General features: G+C 35.7%; 1 protein-coding gene across 3 annotated transcripts in view; it reads right to left on the bottom strand.

Moving 5' to 3' along the window:
* The window catches only part of LOC150090018 (pleckstrin homology domain-containing family G member 4B-like), a 1,014,666-nt gene that overhangs the window by 17,831 nt on the left and 975,153 nt on the right, over nucleotides 1–21,682 (bottom strand). For all 3 annotated transcript variants that reach the window (XM_090389713.1, XM_090389714.1, XM_090389715.1), the window contains 3 exons: nucleotides 16,328–16,507; nucleotides 7,485–7,662; nucleotides 1,771–1,887 (listed from right to left, as the gene is read on the bottom strand). In XM_090389713.1, coding sequence (XP_090245839.1) covers nucleotides 1,771–1,887; nucleotides 7,485–7,662; nucleotides 16,328–16,507 — 475 coding nt within the window. The remainder of the gene's footprint in view (nucleotides 1–1,770; nucleotides 1,888–7,484; nucleotides 7,663–16,327; nucleotides 16,508–21,682) is intronic.

The raw sequence follows: 21,682 nt of genomic DNA, 5'->3' as shown, positions 1-21,682 counted from the left end.
CCTAATGTTGAAAGAAGCAGTAGAAGTAATGTTGTACTAAGATTCTTTATGATGAAAAAAAAAAAGAGGGCAACTCATCAGCTTCTTTGAATGAATTTTTCAAACAGGAGTAGTTTGTCAGGTATGTATAATAATTGTATTTATTCAAATTTAACTTTTAAAAAAATCAAATTATTTACAAATCTCCAGAAACATCTTGACAAGTTACATGAGTTTATATGATAAATTATGTTATTAACATACAGTTTTCTAAGAACACACTGTGTATTTCTGTATATTGCCAATTGAGCATTAGGTATACTCAATTTTTCTTGTGAAAGGTAATACAACTTTGTACAAATAAATTTGGTGCAGCCTTGTCAGGATTTGCTGAAAGAAGGCACTCCCCATGAAGGAATTTGTTAGAATGGAAGAAAAAATTATGGATCTTATATGAAGCATAACAATCTTTCATGAGAACATGATTCATTGCCATATTGAGCTTTATGTCTGCTAAAAAGTTTCATGGTTCTATTTGACAAAAACATTATAACACGTACTGCATAATAGACCTTGACACTGAGTACTGAATTAAACTAGTCTTGCCATGCCAATGGTTATCTTTCCATCCAATGATATCACCATAATTGCTTCGCATCTCTGTGTTCTTTAACTGTTAAATATATATAAAAAAAAAAAAAAAAATCCTCATTCATAGTGGAACCATTCTGACCTAATATATCTCATTGATTCATGAATTCTAAGCCAATACATGTTAATTCCCAAAAATTACATTGAAAGTAAATTACAAAAATCTTACATCATATGTCTAAAGGAATTTCACCAAAGTGATGGCCTATTTGAAAATGGGGTCATGGTATAAGAGCATGCAGGAAGACAGTCAATGCTCCAATGACATGCACACAATTTTCAAGTGGGAGAAAGAAACTCATTACTAATATAGAGGCAGCTACAGATAACCATGGACTTTCTGCACTAAATATAAATATTATATTACGACTGCTCTTGTTTTCCAAAGTTCCATACTAAACAAAATGTGCAGGGGAATCACCAAATTGAAAAAAAAAAAAAAAAACATATCATAAATATTTTATACTAATGAATAATGATTTTTAACAATAAAATTTACATACCACATCACACAAAACTTCAAACCCCAGCATTCTCTACAAAAGATGGCCTCTAGCATAGAATTTGCTTGGCCCAGACAATTTAATCCAATATAACAACACAGTGGATGCCACTTATTCTGATCACTTTGGAACTAATCTTAATTGATAACAATAACTAATGCAACAAGAATATGGCTTTTCAGCATTGTTTACTGATGCAGTGGAAATACATATATAAAGAGGTGGAAATGCACAGAAATAAATGTTAAAATTTTTTTTTTTTTTTTTTTTTGGTTTTTTTTTTTAGGAGCATTAGCAACTAAGGCCATATTGCTCCGGGATATGCGGTGGTCATTCCCTGACCTTTCCGCACCCTCCATATTTGGTGGTGACGGGCTCGAACCCCGGTCTAATCAAGAAGCGTGTGCTACGCACTGCTGCTCCTTCCCACCTGGCTACGGAGGCGCCAATGTTAAAATCAAGCAGTGTAAAGTACTTTGACTGCCCAGTATTCCTTCGAGAAAGACATCAATAAAAATGAAACTGTCATAATGTTTCTGAAAATCCATATAAACCATTAAAAATGTATAGAGAAAATATTTTAAAAAATCAAAAATGAGTTAATGCTCTACTGTAAAGCAGTCAGATATATACTTACCTCTGCTCAGTTGATGAATACTAATAGATCTATCACTAATCTGATCTTCACTAGGCTTAATATCCAAACAAGGCTTATTTCCGATACCCATAGATGACATTTCTGCCAGGCGCATCTCTAAAAGAATACAGAGTTAAAAAATAACTAAATATTATGGTCAATTACGACAAAATGATATTTGTAACACAGGTTAAAAAATATAGTTGTTAAATTTAATTTTTTATGCTTTAATATATTGATACCTCTTTATATGTTGTATGAAAAGCATTATATGGGATTAATAATTAAATTTCAAGGTTAAAAACATTAGACCTTCTGTATATTTACAAAATTGGATGAAAATTAAATGGCTTATTGATAACAAGAGTATACACAAAGTATATGCAAAGGCACATTGAATTAGCATTTCTTTAGTAGAGGCATATGATGCAAGAAAGCAAGCTTATATAGCATCAGCCAGGAAAAAACTTGCCATCTCAAACTTCCATCTATTTGCTCCAAAAGTTTGTCTAGTTCTTCCTTGAATTTATTTAACCTATAAACTTCCACAATGACAGATGGAAGTTTGTTCCAGCAATCAACCACCCAAGGACTAAAGACAAATGCCTTTCCTCAATTTGAATTTATGCCCCCTCAAGTGTATATAATCTGAGCAAGAGGAAGAATCCCATCAACACTGAGCTTGCGCAAACCATTCATGGCTTTATACACTAAGCAAAAATTCACTAAGTAAAACTGCATTTATATCAGTGTGAGTTAATTGTTTTGGATTTCTAAAATTTAACTACATTACCTAATATAAATTTAAAGTCAAGGATTAAAGTTAAAGATATTACATCAAACACCTAACAAATACAAGTTGCTTAGAAGTAAAGATTCTTTTGAGGAAAGTTGTAGACTGAATAAACTACAACACAGAGCCTACTGTCATATTCAATGTTCCACAGATCTGGGGAAATGAAAAACTCATAAGGTAAAAAGAATATAAACTTCTTTTATTGCTGCTAAGTACAGTACAGTCTGTCCTCGTATAACACGTGTTTGCATTACACGAATTCGATCATACACGATTTATAAATAGGGGAACAATGTCGCATATAACACGAACGTAATTCGCTTATGCACGATTCGCCTTTGTGTTTACAATAAATGACAGTCGAACGCGGCGAAATCACCACAACTGAAAACAACACAGTAGGAATGAAGAGAGGATTCTGAAAATTTGTTTTTATGATTTCGTGGAAGGGGAAACACATTTAACATAATAACGTAAAAATCAACAGAATTTCAGCTACTGTATCGGTATTACTGTATTGCAAATGTAATTAGATCGACTTTTACTACCCGTTTATAACGACTCCACTAGCAGGAACCACCAATAAAAGGAAACTGCAAATTGTTTTTATTGTTTTATGGTAGTGACTTCCAGAAATGTGCTTTAGTAAAACATAAGCATGTAATATGTGAGAATAGTGTGTTTACGCCTTTACTGCATTTATTCAGTTGTACACGGGCGTTGCATCGTTTATTCAGTTGCTACTTGTTTGCTGTGCGTTTATGTATATGAAGCTTGCCTCCTCATTTTTGTTCATTTTATAATTGTGCTCTATTCTCAAAAAAAATGAGTAAAATACTTGAAAAAAGTGTGAAAAGGAAGCGTTCTGGTGAAAATACTTCAGAGAGAAAAAGAAAAGCAATATCAATAGAAGAAAAATATGAAATTGTGAAACGCTTTGACCGGAATGAAAGAACATGCGATATTGTGCGTGCTACAGGCCTAAATGAGGGAACGCTGAGAACAATCAGAAAGAATGCAGAAAAAATAAAAGCAACTTTCATAGCAGGAACAACACAAAGTGTAACAAAATCAGTTAGATCAAGACACAAAGAACTGGAAGAGATGGAACGTCTTTTATCTGTTTGGATAGAAGATCAAACAAAGAAGAGATCAGGAACAAGTTTGCTTACGATAAAAGCAAAGGCATTGGCAATATTTGAAGACCTCAGAAATAAAGCTGAAAACCCTCAAGAAGTGCCTCCCTTTACTGCCAGTAGTGGCTGGTTCAACAATTTCAGGAAACGTCACGCTTTCCATAATGTGAAATTATCAGGTGAAGCTGCGAGTGCAGATGAAGCAGCAGCAAAGGCATTTCCGCCGATACTGAAAAAACTAATTGAGGAAGAGGGCTATACACTGGACCAAATTTTCAACTTTGATGAAACTGGACTGTATTGGAAAAAAATGTCATCACGAACATATATCTCAAGAGAGGAAGCACGAGCTCCAGGCTTCAAGGCTGCTAAGGATAGGTTTACCGTTATGTTAGGAGCAAATGCAAGTGGCGACTTGAAACTGAAGCCTGTTATTGTTTATCATGCAGCTAATCCACGAGCGTTAAAAGGGATCACAAGGACTACCCTGGGTGTTTACTTTAGGAACAGCAGAAGAGGATGGATGACAGGGCAGATCTTCACTGAACTTCTACTACATGTGTTTGAGGATGTGTTTCGAAGCTACTGCAAAAAGAAAAATTTGAATTTTAAGATTTTAATTATTTTGGACAATGCACCAAGTCACCCTCCAACCCTTGCTGAACTGTCACCAAACATCAAAATCCTGTTTTTACCGCCTAACACAACATCTCTTATCCAGCCACTTGACCAAGGAGTAATTGCTGTTTTTAAGCACTATTACACAAGACGGACATTTAAGATGCTGATAGCAGAAACAGAGGGCGAAAATGCACCAACAGTTAAAGACTTCTGGAAGCGATTCAACATTAAGAATGCAATTTACATAATTGTAGAGGCTTGGAACGAAGTGACAAAAGAATGCTTACATGGTGTTTGGCGGCCACTTTTACCAGATTTTATTCGTGATTTTAAAGGCTTTGATCCTGTAAATGAGCTTCCTAAATTAAAAGCACATTGTGTTGACCTCGCAAAGCAGGTTGGCTTTGAGGAATTGGAGGAAGATGATTTAGAAGAGTTGCTTCAGTCTCATGAAGAAGAACTTTCAACTGAAGAACTGCAACAACTTGTTGCTGGAGGGCAGGTGGAAGATGAGAAAGACGACGAAGTTGAATGCCTGAACACCACCATAAAACCGCTTTGTACTTCAGAGTTATCTTCAGTTTTAAATTCATTTGAGAAAAGTATGCAATGGCTAGAAGATAACGATTATAATGCAGAAAGAAGCAGAAGAGCACTTTATACAATTCGGTCTGCTTTGGAGCCATATAAGCAGCTGCTTTGTGAAAGGAGGAAGACTGCGAAACAACAGAAACTAGATGTCTTTTTTATGAAAACACCCAAGAAAAATACAGAAAATGAGCCGCAGCCCTCTAGTTCTGGTGTGACCACATTTCGTCCAAAGTCTTCATCGGCATCTCCTCCACCTCCCAATTCCGATAATGATGACAACCTGCCGCCACTTTCCCCATAATTACGCTGCTTCAACCCTTTCTCAAGCCCTTTCCCTCAAGCTGTCTTCATTTACTTTTAAGGTAAGAATCTAAATTCAAATGATTAAATTATTAATTTTACATTTTTCAACTGTAACTGTTTTATTACGATTATTTATTGTGTTTGGTAATGTTTTGGTTAAAAATGTGTGTCCAATCTTGGGTGGTCGGCACCTAACCCTATATTTTCCATAGGGCCTGTTGTTTATATTGCACGATTTTGCATTGCACGAGGATTTCTAGGAACGCAACTATCGTGTTATACGAGGACCGACTGTACAGGTACTAGAAACAATAATTCTCATCACAGCGACGTGGCCAGGAGTCCTATATAATAGGTAGTGGGGTGGGTAACTGGAAACAGAGATATTTTTTATAGGAAACTGAATGAAAACATTTAAAAGGCTTAACTTTAGAATTTTAAGGTTAACCCATCACAAGGTGTGCACAAAGGATTGTTTTTTTTTTTTTTCCCTGTGTTCACAGGGTTGAAGTGACCTCCCATGTGTTCATTTAAAAAATCAGCAAAAGAAAATTCAATACTTGTTCACTTTTTTTTAATACTACCTTTATTTTCAATCTTTTCTAATGTAACTGTGAAAAATCCATTTTTTTATATAAAAACATATTTTTATTAAATTTTTAAAATTAAAACTCCCTTTACACCTGTCAGCAAGTGAAATACAAATCAAAAACCTGCATGCTTCAATAAATAGGTTAGGTGAATCCACTATACATTTAGAAATCTGATACAACACCAGGACAGCTACTCCAAAGCTTAGATTATTCATAGTTTGGCATACATTCACTAATAAAGACCATCCAGTAGCCTAATGAGGAACTAGTATTTTGTTTACACAAACAGCCAAGTGATGTATGGAAGTAAAGCTCCCATTTAAAAACATAAAAGTATTATGTTTGCTTTTAACCCTAGAATTGGGCCGTGTCTGCCCTATGCAGTACATGCAGTACAATACTATTGAATTTCTGGGAATTTCAATTTATTACGTGTTGAATTTTCATATAGAATCATGAATAATGGTATTGCTTTCTAAGTTGAATATAGGCTTCAGTTCTGCAAATTGCAGCGTCTGGAGACTGGGTACCTTGTAAGGTGATCTGATTGAGGTGTTTAAGGTTTTGAATGGATCGAGCAAGCTTGATGCTGGCGGGATTCTTCCTCTTGCTCAGACTACACACACACGAGGGGGCACAAATTCAAATTGAGTAAGGATGGTTGCAGAATAGATGTGCCAAAGTTTTCCTTTAGCCAGATGGTGGTTGATTGTTGGATTAAGTTTCCATCTGTTGTTGTGGAGGTTGATAGCTTAAATAAATTCAAGGAAGAACTAGACAAACTATTGGAGAAAATGAATAGGTGAAATGGGAGGTGAGTTTTTTTTTTTCCTTTTCTTTTTTTATGTTGATGCTATATAAGCTTGCTTTCTTGCATCATTTGCCACTACTAATGCTAAAGTTCCAGCCTCAGTGCTGAGGATTCAGTGCTCAGTTTTAAAGTCTCTCTATGATCAAAATCAAATGCAGGAAATGTATAAATTTTGATTTTACAACCAAAAAATTTTTGCACTTAAGCAGCAAGAAAGAAAAACAAGTAAACTTTAGCAACAAAAAAATTTTCATAACATGCTATGAAAAAAAAAAATAAATAAATAAAAAGAAACTAACATTAATTATTATTTTGAAACAGATCTTTAAAATTAATTGGATTGTTAATAGTAAGATTAATTAATCATACAGATATATTATTTGATAAAATCAATTAAACCTGTTGGAAGTAAGTCTACAGCATGCAAATTTTGCTGTACAGATATGTGATGAAGTGCAAACCTCTGAGAGGATATCAATTCCTCAGTTTCTGAACTTGTGTATTTTGTGGCCACCTACACTGAAACAATAGCATTTATTGACGATCACAATTTCAATGTTATTGACCAAAAATTAGGAGACAGCAAGAAACAAAATTATCATTTCTGGAGGTTGGGAGAAAAGGCCCAAAATCAGAAGTTTTCAGTAGCCTGACCACTCATTTTCTAAGGCCTTATGATTCAATTTAATTACTTTTTTTAAGCTCTTTGGATACTAAGTCTTCTATATTCAAAATTAATATTAAAATGAAAATATCTTTCAAAAGTAATACAACTTGTCTACTAATCGTTCCAAATTTATTTTTCTATATCTTTTATCCTGTTTTCTACCTGCATTTCATTGCTAGTTTTTAAGCTAACTTACCTCTGTTTCGTAGCGCCTGTTTCCAAAGTAATTTGGAAATTTCTTGAGCCCAAGCTGTTTTAATATCTGGAGTTGGAGCCTGTAGGACATATATGTCATTCAGTTTCCTTTTCCTAAACCATATCTCAAATTTGGAAGGACTGTCACCCACCTGTTCAGTTAGGCCAATATCTGTGGTCTGAAAGAACACAAAATCCAATTCTATCAGAGAACTTATTTTGATTTAAAATTTGTGCAATATCTAATTGTGCATCAGATTAATTCAGCATAAAAATATTTTAATGATTTAGGAATTTAAAAAAAAAATGACAACATTCTTAGCTATGTTCCATACACTACAATAATTTCATTATTGTAGTGTATGGAACATAATTATTATTATTATTAGAATTGTCTGTCAAAAATGTAAAAAACCTGCTATTAAACTTTCCATTTCTTCTTCACAGGACTATTCAAAACAGAAACCTAATAGTAAACTCTTGAAAATCTGAAATTCTTTAAAACCTGGAATATTTTACAAAAAAAACACCATAATATGTATGAAATTTCCACATATCTGTTCTGCAACCACTCTTTGCAACTTCCCTGCTGTAATATTATAAAGCTGGCAATCACAGTTTTCATGTAGGATGGGCTCAAATAACACAGAATAATGTGAAACTGGTTCTCTTGGAACATTTCCAAGAGAAGGTCACTTCGCTTGCCCACCTTAATCCCAAATTATGACAAACGTTCCACTTAAGCAATGTGCAAATTTAAATAGAGGAACAGTGGCTGTTCCTCAACCCGTACAACAATATCACAAAAGGTGATATTGTTGTACAGGTTGACACTAATGACCTTAAGAGTAAGAGATCTTCAGATTTACTTAGCAAGTACAGGTCAATACTGAAAAAAGTCATGAGTTACGGAAAGTGTCTTCAATTCTACACAGACACCATTGGAGGGAGTATATGATGAGAGCTTTGTCAATCAATTCGGCCCCAGAGAGACTGTGCAAGGTTCATGGGGTATAATTTTTTTCAGCGTGGTCTGTGTTTGCTAACAAGAGAGACTGCTTCTACAGGGATGGGATACACTTAAATAGAAATGGTGCAAGAATATTTACTGATGCTATCGAGGCAGTGTTAGGTGGAAAACTGTTAGCTTGGGGGAGATTCACAGACTAAAAGATTAACAGTAGCTGTAGGCATATGTGAAAGTGATTCTTGCACTGCTTCTATTGTAATGAGCAGCAGCCTAGAGAGTAGGATCCTGGGGATTTCAAGAGCTGCTGGGAGTCATCATGGCACAAGTAAATACATGGTCTGTGTTAGGGTAACTAAGAGTAAGAACAGATGCATATATACTTGCATGTACACCAATGCTAGAAGAATAGTAAACAAATTTGATGAATTTGATTTGCTGGTCAAGATATCAAAGGCAGATATTGTTGGTATATCAGAGACATGGTGTCACACAGATATTAGCAGTGCAGAATTGGAATTTGGGGAGTACAATGTGTACAGAAAGAATTATGCTGTTAATTAAGAAACACACAAAATCTAAGAAACTTGTTGTTGTTATTGTTGTTTGGTTTTTAGGAGCATTAGAAACAAAGGCCATATTGCTCCGGGGATATGCGATGGTCATTCCCTGACCTTTCCGCATCTGGTGGTCACGGGCTCGAACCTCAGTCTAATCAAGAAGCATGTGCTACACACTGCTGCTCCTGCCCACCTGAATCTAAGAAAGTGCATTTAGTTGACATTGGTGGACAGTGCAATGTTATTATTAGCCATAATGGTGCAAGGAAGCCTGAGGCTTATGCTACACCAGCCAAAAAAAAAAAAATTTTCTGAATTACCCTGAGAGAGAGAGAGAGCTTATTTGTTGTTGTTTGGTTTTTAGGAGCATTAGCAACTAAGGCCATATTGCTCCGGGATATGCGGTGGTCATTCCCTGACCTTTCCGCATCCTCCGTATTTGGTAGTCACGGGCTCGAACCCCGGTCTAATCAAGAAGCGTGTGCTATGCACTGCTGCTCCTGCCCACCTGGCTACGGAGGCGCCGAGAGAGAGAGAGAGAGAGAGAGAGAGAGAGAGAGAGAAGTAGAAGGGAATCACTAAGAAAAAGAAAAATGACGATATCTGGCTGTGCCAAGCCCATACTCACCAGATGTGAGCCCTTGGGGTAAAATGTTAGAGTCAGTTTGGTGTGACTTAAGCACTGGAAAAGGAGAATAGGAGTGTGTTATAGGCCTAATTACTCTGAGTAAAACGAACAATTCTGCAGAGAAATAGAGTGGGCCAGTAAATCAGAATATCTTTTAATGGGGGATTTTAACTTTCCAGATATTGACTGGAACTTGTGGGTGGCTTGCAAGACTTGTGGATTTATTGGATGATTGTTTTCTACGGCAATATGTTCGAGGGGCAACCAGAGGGAGTAATACTCTTGATCTGATTATCAGCAGCGATTATTCATTAAGAATTTGCAGATAAAGGAACCACTTGGTGACTGTGATCTGATGTGCAATTTACTTAAAGACACAACTACCATCTAGGGTAAGGGTTTTTGCCTTCATAAAGGCGACTACAGTGATCCCAGACAGTTTTTAAATTCTATACAGTGGGACCAACTGATGATGTTACCAACAGCAAATTCTAAACGGGAAGCCTTCAAGGAATTAATCTTGGAACCTACTAGGTTTTTCATACCAATGTAGAAATACTGTTCAAGATTTAGGCCTAAATGGAGGTCAGATGTCAGAACTAATGAAGCTTGTGGCAGAAGAAAAATGCATGGGATGCATATAAATTATCAGGCAACACAGAAGCCTATGGTAGATATAAACTAGTCTGTAATCAAGTCACAAAGGAGGTTAGGCAAGCAAAGGCTGATTACGAGAAATCTTTTGCAAAGGATGCAAAGAAAAACAACAAAGACTTTTTTACTTATTTAAACTCTAGAAGGAAGGGGATGAATCAGACAGGTCCACTTAATATCGATGGTGTGACTGTTGATGATTCTGCTTAGTTAACTGACAAACTGAATGAGTATTTTGCATATACATTCACACATGAGGAATTCTGTAAGGAAGGAGAGGACAGACGTTTACTAAACTCTAACATAGAGCTAAATGATTTTGTAATAACGGGAAGCAAAGTAGAGGAGAAATTGTTGAAGTTAAACATAAAAAGGCAGCTGGGGTGGATGGAATCTATCCAGCCATATTGAAGGAGGCAGCGAGGGAAGTAAGAAAACCCTTATCCATAATTTTGAGAGCATCCTTAGATTCAAGGAAGGGCCACATGGACTGCAGATGTTCAATGTATCCCCAATACATTGTATTGGGGATACAATGTGAATTGGGGATAAATGTATCCCCAATTCACAAAGGGTGACACAAATAACTATATACCTGTTAGTTTAACTTCTATTCCAGGGAAAATAATAGAGTCACTCATTAAAGAAGCATTGCAGGATCATCTAGACAAGATTGCAGTAATAGTTCAAAGCACAGCATGGGTTTGTAAAGGGGAAATCTTGTCTTAACAATTTGATTGGATACTACAATGTGGTCACAAAGGAACTGGATGCAAAAAATAATTTTGCATGTACAGATAAGAGCGGTATGGCATTAAGAGCAACTAATGTTATTTGTGGAGTCCTCCAGGGTTTGGTGCAGGTTCCCATTGTTGTTTTGTGTATTTATCAATGATATTGATGAAGGCATATCAGGCTTAATGTCGAAGTTTGCAGATGATACAAAGGTTGGCAGGGTTGTTAATGACAGTATGCTACTGCAACAGAATCTAGTAAAGTTAGGCAGATGGGCTGAGAAGTGGTAACTGAAGTTTAACATTGAAAAATGCAAAGTCTGCATATGGGTAGCAGTAACCCAAGGTAAACATACCAACAGTGCGGTACTACACTCAGTGAAGTGGAGGATTAAAAAGCGCAGGGGGTATTTGTGCCGTCAGATATAAAGTTCTCTGAGCAATGCAGATTGACTGCCACAGCAGGTCATGGAGTCTTGTCAATAATATCGAGGAAATTTGCTAGCAGAGAGAAGGAGGTGATTATTCCTTTATAAGGCAATGGTCAGGCCACACCTTGAGTACTGCATACAGGTGTGGATGCCTCATTTTAGAAAGCATGTAGAGTTGCTAGAACAAGTACAGAAAAGGGCAACAAGATTTGTGAGAAGAACAAAGGAGGTGCTCTTTCGAAGAAAGGCTTAAGTACTGCAAGTTGCATCATTTGAAGACTAGGCACCTGCGAAATGATCTGATTGAGGTGTATAAAGCTTTGAATGTTTTGAGCAGGCTCAATGCTGGTGGGATTCTTCCGCTTGCTCAGATTACAAACTTGAGGGGGCATAGATTGAAATTGAAGAAAGACAGTTGTAGAATAGATGTGCAGAAATTTGCCTTTAGCCGGCAGGTAGTTGATTGCTGGAACAGACTTCCATCTGTTGTTGTGGAAGTTGAGAGCTTAAATAAATTTAAGGCTCTACTAAACTAAATATTTGCAGTGACTGGATGGGTGAATTGGGAAGAGGTGATTTTTTTTTTTTTGCTGATGCAGTATAAGCTTTCTTTCTTTCATCATATGCCTCTACTAATGCTAATCAGCCTTACAAATATTATTCTACAACTTGAGCTCCATCAATAGCTAAAAAAATATTTATACAAGCAACTTAAACCATGATACATCAAGTTCAAAAATAAAATACATAAAATTCTAACATATAACCTATTTGTAGGTTACATGTTAGAATGTATATAATCGAAAAGCAGCAACTCTGAACATAAGAGCACGATAATTATTAAAAATGCACTTATATACACTGGTGTTCAAAAAAAGTGCATAGTTTGTACCCCTTAAAATTGTAATTGGCATCTGAATAATGTTTATATATGGCAATATTTTTTACAAATTGCATCAGATAAGCTTGACACTCATAGGCGATGACATAATAGCTGTTACTTTCAGCTATATAACATACTCTGCAAGAGTTGCAGTCATTCCTTGCTTGTGTCAGGATGGTGAGTTATGTGCAGGTGATGCCACGAAGAAAGAGTGCTATTGTTGCTTTACATGAGGAAGGATGTTCTTCCTATCATATTGCTTATAGAGTGTTTTGTAACCATTTTACAGTGAGTAGAATTCTTTTCAAACTCAAGAATACTGGTTCTGCTGATAGGAAAAAAGGAACTGGATGCAAACGAGTCTCTATGCCAAAACAGAACTGCGTTTTAAAGCGCTTTTGCCTTAAAAACCATAAAGCTTCTTCATCTGAGCTGAAAAAAGAATGGGAAGAACATACAGGAGTGGAGCATGTCAAATGGACCCCTGAGCAGTGGAAGTCAGTTATATTCTCGGATCAGAAGAAATTCAACCTGCATGGCTCTGATGGGAGACAAACAATTCTCCGTAGACATGGTGAAGAGTACCATCCAGACTGTATGGTGTCTACAGTGAAATTCCCTACCAAGCAAATAATATGGGGTACATTTCATATCACGGAGTAGGTCACCTGCAGTTTATAAATGGTTCTGTAAATGCCAATGGATACCTGGCTATATTGGAAGGCAAATTGCTGCCAACTATTAGAGATCATTTCAACCTACCAAGTAACTGCATCTTTCAGGACGACTCTGCTCCTTGTCATTGGGTGAAAAGTATAAGTAGGCACTTCTGTAGTTACTTTAGCTTCATTTCTGCATTAGAGGTTTGACAGTAATGTGTTTACATTTGTTACAGGTGAAAAAATGGTTGGAAGAACGGTTCATTACAACCCTTAGCTGGTCAGGAAACAGCCCAGACATGAATCCTATAGAGAACTGTTCATCGTGTGTAATCTGCAGTTGCCAGAAAGAAACCAAAGATCCTTCATGAACTTCAGGAAGCCATAATTCGTGTTTGGAACCACAAACTATCAGTTGATTATCCTCAGAAATTGATCTTGCCAATGCTTCGACGGTGTGCTGCTGTCATCAGGGCCAGAGGTAGTTCCACTGAATATTAGTTTGCACCTGGTGAACCTTTCATTTTGTTTTCCATTTAAAATGATAAACTGAAGCAAATTGAGGGCTTCTGATAACATTTCAGCCATAATTGTCATGTTTACCAAACCTGTTGTATAAAGGTTGCAAATACTCATTTTGTATAATTTGGGAGCACCTGACAAATATTACTTAGCTTCGCCTTAACTATTAATAAATATCTCTGGTTTATATTTCAATTTGTGATGCTAGTCATTGCGGAAAAAGAGTTATAAATGTGAAATTCCTAGGTGATGTACTTTCTTTGACGCCAATGTATATATAATTGTACGAGTTTATAACTTGTAAAAAATTGAAAAATTTACCAGATAAAATCTTACTGAGTGTATAATGTCCAATCATATGATTAAAAGCACGAAAACATAAATGGGCATGCACTGATAAAATTCTGGTATTCAATAAATATGTTTGATAGTTAATATGGTGTTACTGTGCAAACACATAGGGGCATGGAGGGGATCATTGGCCCTCAGTAGAAAAGAATGTCTATGATGGCTGTTCCCTACGTGGAGCCGAGCTAAAACAATTTCCTTTTGTTTTATAATTCCTGCACAGAATACACTGCTATAGCGGGATTATGAACCTGATCTAGTATAAATTTATTCAGGTCTGTCCATGCCACAAATGTTGCTACTGGGAAAACAGTTTCTTTGTGTTACTTGAGGGTAGTCTGTATAGAGACTAGCAGGCAAGAGTTACTGAGGGTCATTGCTGATTTCGCTGTGACGTGACACTGCCATCATTAGATTTCCATTTCCTTTTTTCCATTCATAATGATATTTCACTCAATTCAGACATGTTGTCATCAAGCAGGCCCTACTAATTCATGTTAACTGGCATTTATTCAAATTTTTTTAGGAGCATATTCCTCTTATTCTCAATTTATTCCCCCCCCTTTACTGCTATAGTTATGTTAGTGGTGTTAATTGTATTCACTTCTTTCTTGGCTTGCCATTCTGTTGATATATTCATAATTTACATTATATATATATATATATATACACAGTCACTCCGTGTCTTACGTAAGGGTTGCATTCTGCAGAACTCTACGTAAGTCAGAATTTCCCTAAATACTTATGCAACACTCGCAATTATGCATGCTGAATTTGATTGAAGCAAAAAAGAAATGTTCAATTAACACGTATATAGAATTATTTATTCAATTTTTTTTTTTATCTCATGCACAGGAAAAATGACAGAAGTGTACAAAATTGCAAAGGTGTGCAATTACAAAAATTTTACTTTAACGTTGTGGAAACCAGTGCGATGTTTGAACCTATTAAACCACCCGTTGCTTGCTATGAACTTTGGGTTCTTGGGGGACTTGGCTTGGGGTTTGCCATACTTATCCTCAATACTTCTTGATTTTGCTTGAATGACCATTAGACTCAGGAGCATTTGCTTCTGAATCTGATTTTCCATCTTTGATATAGCACCTGAATGCTGTTTTGTGATCACTGTTGATCTTAAATGTGTTTATCCTTTAACATGTTCTTTTATATGTGCACTGTCCTCTAAAATAGTATTCACTGTTGAAGCAGAGATAATTCCTGTGCAAGTTTGATGACAAACTTTGTCCTGCTTCATACTTCTTAATCATTTTCATCTTCATTTCTGAATCAATTTTGTTTTGTTTCCTAGCACTGCCACCACTTGCACTTTCCATTGGTCACTTTCCCTTCATCATTGTAAAAGGTAAATAGGAATGAAGAGAAGATTCTGAATATAAAAAACCATAATATTTCATTTCATCATAATAACGTAAAAACCCACAGACTTCCAGCTATCGGTATTATCGCAAATGCAATAAGGTATAAGATAGAGTTTACTACCTGTTTATAATAGATTGCACTAACAGAAAAGTCCAATAAACTGGAAAGTGCAAATTGTTTTATGGTAGTGACCTCCAGAAATGTGCTTTAGGAAAATACCACAAAGGTGTTCAAAATTGATTCTTAACGGAACATATGATAATGATGAAAGTGTAGTAAATTCGCTGGCTGAACCGTGTAACCCTTCCTCTCAGCCAACAGCAGCATTTGTAAACACATTGGCCGTGTGTTTTGTTTTTGCATCCTTTATTTAAAAGTAATTTTTGTGTTGAACTTATTTGACATAAACTTACATAAAACTAATACAATTTGCATTATAAAAATGACCTTTTAGAAAGTTATATAACGAAAATTTCAACTCCCAAGGTCTTGGAATGAATTACCAAAAAAAAAAAAACAATGTGTTATTGGGTTCATGCTATGATATTTTCACAATATCTCCATTTATTCCTACAGGATGCAAAATACGTTTCCATATTTTTTTCAGTTTGCATTGGCCTGCAAAATCTTACATAAAGTCTAATTTACATAAGTGTGTGTGTGTGTGTGTGTGTGTGTGTGTGCGCGCGCACGCACTCTCTATGACAGTATAGTGGTTTCACCACTTGGAGAGGTCTGCGTTTGATACCCATCTATGACTGGAGAAATTTATAAATCCCTCTAGTCACAGATGGCAGGAATTGTAGGCAGTAGTTTGTCATTCTTAATCCAAGAGAGTTGCCCATGAGTTATTTGGATTTTTCAGTCTACATAACACAAAAATTTGCCCATAATGCTTATAGAGAAATAATATATACAACAGTGCAATGTGGGCTAAGTTGCTAATTTGTCTAAACCCTACAACAACAACAACAACGTCTCTCACATACATATATATGATTAGCTTAATGTGTGATTAATTTAATTTACATACTTTACAATTTCTATTTTCTCTAAATAATGAATCAAATGGGGTTACCTTAATGCTGTGCTTATATTGGTATATTTCATGTCCTTTGTGATCAGGATCACGGCGAGCTTTGCTAAAAAGTATAAGGTCTTCAAATAAGAAAACATGCCTCAAAGATTTCCTTGATCTACCTTGCCACACAAGAAACTCGTCCTGTCTCATTAATCTACCTTGCTCTTTTACATTTACCTAAAATCAAAAAATGGTGGTGACAGCAAACTAAAATAACCATGAAACTGTTCTTTCACAAAAAATATTAAAACCATATGTTAACTGAGAACTGTATCAGACAGAAAAATTTGCAGAGAGCTAATCTCTATAAAAACAAGGTAGTTAATGTATACAGTGCATTACATTTTGGGCTCATTTGTGTTTCCTTCTTAAATTAAATGATTTTTTTTTTCTTTTTTTTTTTTTTTTGATTAATAGAAATGAAAAGTAAATATAGTTATCTCCTTATCAATTAATTATAACTTGATATAATAAAACTCTATAAAGCTTAGCCATTTAGTTTATTTAAAATTGTATAATATTTATTACTCTCCTTCTGTATTACTCTCTTTTTTTTTTCTCACTCATAACTTGAATATCATGTAGTTAATATAACATGCACATATATTATCAAGTAACATTCATAAAATTTCACAACTAATATTCTTAATCAACCTTTAACTGCCTTAGTGCCATCTTGGTACGGTCTGGTGCCTTTTCTCTTTGCACATACAAATCTCTTGAAAAATGACGTGTTTATGATGTCTTGCATAACAATACACGCAAAGTATACATGGACTGTCTAAAGCTAACAGTACTGCATTAAATTAATTACATTTAATCTATTTATTTCTTTTTTCCTTACAATTTGTATGGAAAAAATAATAATTTTCAGATTTCTATTTGTCAGATTTTAATGAAAGTTGAAATGGCTTGCAAAATATTTTTAAAAGACCCAAATATAAAATTTTATGAAAATCTGTCCACTGGGAGTCACTATGTTACGTGCAGATGGATAGACAAGAAGCACATACAGTAAGACCCCCTGTATCCGCAGGGGATACGTTCCAAGACCTACCGTGGATGGCTGAAACCACAGATATAAGTGAACACCTACTGATCCCATATATAACGTGATTTTCTTGTACATACATACATACATATAATAAAGTTTAATTGATAAATTAAATACACAGTAAGACATTACCAACATTATATATGGTAATAATAAAGTACAGCAGATTCTCGATTTACCGGGATTGGATTAATCGGGACAACACTTCAAGACTCCAAATTAAAAAAAAAAAAAAAATCAACCAGAAATTATAAAATTCAAGTAATAACTAGAATAGGTATAAACAAATATTTTGCAAGTTGTAAATGAGCGACAAGAATCAGCGTTATAAGTCGTCATTGGGAGATTAGTGTACCTATTATCTTGCAACCCCCGCTGCAACAATAAGAGACCCTGTTTACCGCTCAAAAGAAAAAAAAAAAAATAATAATAAAAGAAAAAAAGAGAGACCAAATGTTTAGTTTGATTTAGTGCGTCTCGTCAATTGTTATGTTCCACTGCACTGCAAAAGGACAAATTTTGTTTCGTTATTTATGTCAGGGATGTCGGAATTTTTTTTTTTTTTATAGTAACTTTTTTTTTTGTTTAGAAATCGTGAAAATGATGGGCAAATGCAAGAGTTGTGATTTCAAATTAAATAAAATCTTGAAATTATTTAAAAGTTTGAAAATGGTGCATCCATTAAATCTCTAAAGAACCATTATAATGTTGTTGACCAAACCATACGCGACATTGTAAAAAATAAAGGGAAGCATTGTATTGGACACACAAGTAGTACATGTTAAGTTTTTTCTTTTTTTTTTCCCCATGGTTAACCGCGGGTAACTGAATCAGTGAATATGGGGGCACAACTGTATATATATAATATATGCAAACATACCTAAAAACTGATTAACCCAGCAGTAGTCAGTAGGTTAGATATCTACTTACCCAAGTGATTCTGCACTATTTATTTCAAAAAGGTCAGTTTCCCCTGAACACAACACAAAGAGACCCTGTTTACCTTCCAAGAACATTTCAAAATTTATATCAGCAGTAAAAATTATTTTTATCTGCAGTGGAAAATGCAAGTAAAAGTTGTCAAATCTTTTGGTTTCTTTTTAGCGCCTCAACTAGTTTGCTTTAAAAGCAACCTGTGCATATTAGCACTCTACTTGTGTATTTGATTTGTTTATTACAGTAAACAACATGCTCCAGCAGATTGAATCAGGAACAAGATAAACTTTATGCTATCATGTGATACCCTCCTACCAATGTTAAAATGAAATTTAATCCATAGTTTGAATGTCCAGAGCATAGCTTGTACTAGCAGACAATCATTCAGAGAAACTTCCATTCTCATTTGCTTGTTAATTTTATCATGAATGTATAGGAGGAGTCTTTATGAGGCAGATATATACGGTGTATCTAACATGTGGGACCCACTTCAGTGATGAATTTAGGACCTAAAAACAATTCACGTAAACAGAGGTTGGATTTCACCTTGTTTCCAAATTTCAACTGTTTTTATGTTCCAGCAATTCTTTTCACAAACTGAGTTAGAATAGCTGGCTTCATTCAACTGTGACAATCTTCAAGACAGAATGCTCTGGTCGCACAGGAGCTAGTTATTGTCAGTGATTCTATTTTTTCCTTTTTTTGTTTTATGAAAACCCCAAACACAACAGGTAAAGTGCAGCCATTATCAACCCATTGCAGGATGCAAACCTCCTCAACAATTCATGCTAAGGGAAATGGACCACAATCTGCCACGCTGGTCCAGTGCGGGTTGGCAGATCGACAGCATTGTCTTTACGTCAGGGGCTTGAAACCCCAATCTACTCAAAGAGCATGTGCTACTGCACTCCTGCTCTTGACCACTCGGCTACGAAGGCCTAACACAAGAGGTATTAGAACCTATAGTACTTAGTACCGTGCTTGGGTTGGAGGTTGAGAAGATGAAAGAAGATATTTGTTGACATTAGACTTGAACTTCTGTAGACTGCAATTTTCAGGAAATACATATGAAGGAAGGTTGTTCCAGAAAACAGCAGTTGAATGAATAAACAAGGAAGATGAAAATTTGGTTCTGCGAGTTTGAAGTTGGACAGTAAATGGATGTCGGCTGGCAGCGGTACATGTTCGGGTTGTTTTGAAAGAGAGAGAGAGAGCAGGAATTATAGAAGCCAATTCAGAAGAACAGTGCCCATGAAAGTATCTGTAGAAAAGGCATGCAGCAGAAACAGTACGTCTATGAGACAGTGAGTGGAGAGCCTCAGTTAGAGATGAATCATTAATTAACCTAACTGCCCTCTTCTGAATGGAATCTAGAAGCCTGAGAGGGGTTTTGGAAGCACCACCCCAGATGTGGGAACAATATTCCATGGTAGGGTGGATTTGCGATTTGTACAGAGTGAACAATAGCTGTTTGGAAGAAGAACAATAGCTGTTTGGAAGATTAAATTATCTCCATGCATTTGTATTTAGAATACAAGTGCATGGAGATACTTTATAATTAGCGTTGGAAAAGAAAAAGAAACATGGTTGGAATTTGTGCATTTCAGCTCCCCACCTTTATTTTTCCCACCAGCTCATTTTATCTGCACATTTCTTAAAATACTCCAGGTATCACGTACTTTCACTGTCTTATCATACTTTCGGTTTCATTTTAGATTCGTTTCTCGGCATGTTTCAACACTCGTATTTTTCCTTTCAATACGAGCATTTGGTATTAGCTCCCTTTTATACTAACGCTTACAAATGCCAGGGCCCTTACTACAAGGTTGGACTTAACAACCCCAGCAAGCTTAGTGTTATTCAATAACTTTTTCTATACATTTTTATCTTTCTGCTGTCTAATTCTAAAGTTCTTCCTATTCACTAAATTATTAGTGTAATATGAGGGTGAAACGAATGCTCCTACTATCCTACTTCTATTGCTATTTTTCATCTTTATTTATTTAAATAATCCTTTTTCCCTTCCCCATCCTCAATTTAATACCTCACCCTTATACCATTTGCTTGTTCCAAATCTATTTTGTGAAATACATTGATTTCTTATCTTTACAAAATTAAATCCTACACTAAATTCCACATATTTATATTAACCATTTTTATCCCAACTTGATACTTATTTTTACCTAAATAAATTACATTGTGTTGAGACACATTGTGGGCCCATACTGTATTAGAAAATGCCAATTTCTTTTCATCCCTTTTTGGCCTTTCACTTTTCTTCTACTACTATGGACAAGTATAGAAACATAGTTCCTGATACATGGTCAGGTGTAGTCCCCTGTTGAAATACCTGATCATGTATCAATATTTATTTCAGCTGAAATTAGATCAAGCATTTTTGCATTATATGTTCTCCCCATACCAATGACAGCTATACCATTTTCATTTTATTTTTATTTTATTAGTATTTTGTTGTACTAATTTTACTTTACTGTGCCCCCCACTTCATATTGGCTAGGAAATTCAGCCCATAATTTACTTAATTCATCAAAACCTCTAGGATATTAACATTCTTTCACCTTTCACCAATCTACTGTTTCTACTTTCCTCACCCTTATAGTTACTGTCACCTTGTGTAACTTTCACATCCATGTATGCATACTTAATTAAATTAATATTATTACAACTTACATATACTCTTGCATCCTTTAATGCTGCTTTGTGCTTTTAGGTGCATCTGTCATACCTAATTTATTAAACTTGCTTTCACTGAAACCATTTCATCTACTGTATACCTCTTTTCTGTGCAACTCTTTAAACTTTTCCTTCCTTTAAAGAGTTATATTGAAAAAAACTCATTTATACAGGGTGTCTCAAAAATATTGGTACAAACGTTTAGGGGAGGTAGGTAACATCTAAAGGAATATGAATCGCATAGGAACCCATAACCGGAAACGTCACCGTAAGTCGGTAGACGGCGCTGTTCATCAGTTCGCGAGAGGGAAAATTTCTGGTTTGCTCATTCAAGCAGTAGTCGCCGCACAAAGAGCATGCATCGATATACAAACTGTGAGCTGGCAGACATGCACCTAGTGTATGGATTAGCAGAGGGCAATGAATGAGCCACTCAACAAATTTATGGAAAACGCTTCACAGACAGACATGTTTGCACGTGTGCATCAAAATTTGTGCGATTATGGGTCATTTAGAGGTAACAGGAGTAGTGCGGGCAGACCACGTTCGACGTGAATTCCCGCCATGGAAGAAGGTTTGTTGAATGCCGTCCAGAATAATCCTACTACCAGCACACGTGCCGTTGCCTCTGCCTAAGGAGTTCTTGTTGCAGTGTACAGCATGTCTGG

The sequence above is a fragment of the Mastigoproctus giganteus genome, chromosome 2 (genome assembly GCF_048544385.1).
Source record: "Mastigoproctus giganteus isolate SK-2022 chromosome 2, ASM4854438v1, whole genome shotgun sequence".
In the NCBI taxonomy this organism is placed as follows: domain Eukaryota; kingdom Metazoa; phylum Arthropoda; class Arachnida; order Uropygi; family Thelyphonidae; genus Mastigoproctus; species Mastigoproctus giganteus.
This window is presented reverse-complemented; position numbering and strand designations above follow the sequence as displayed.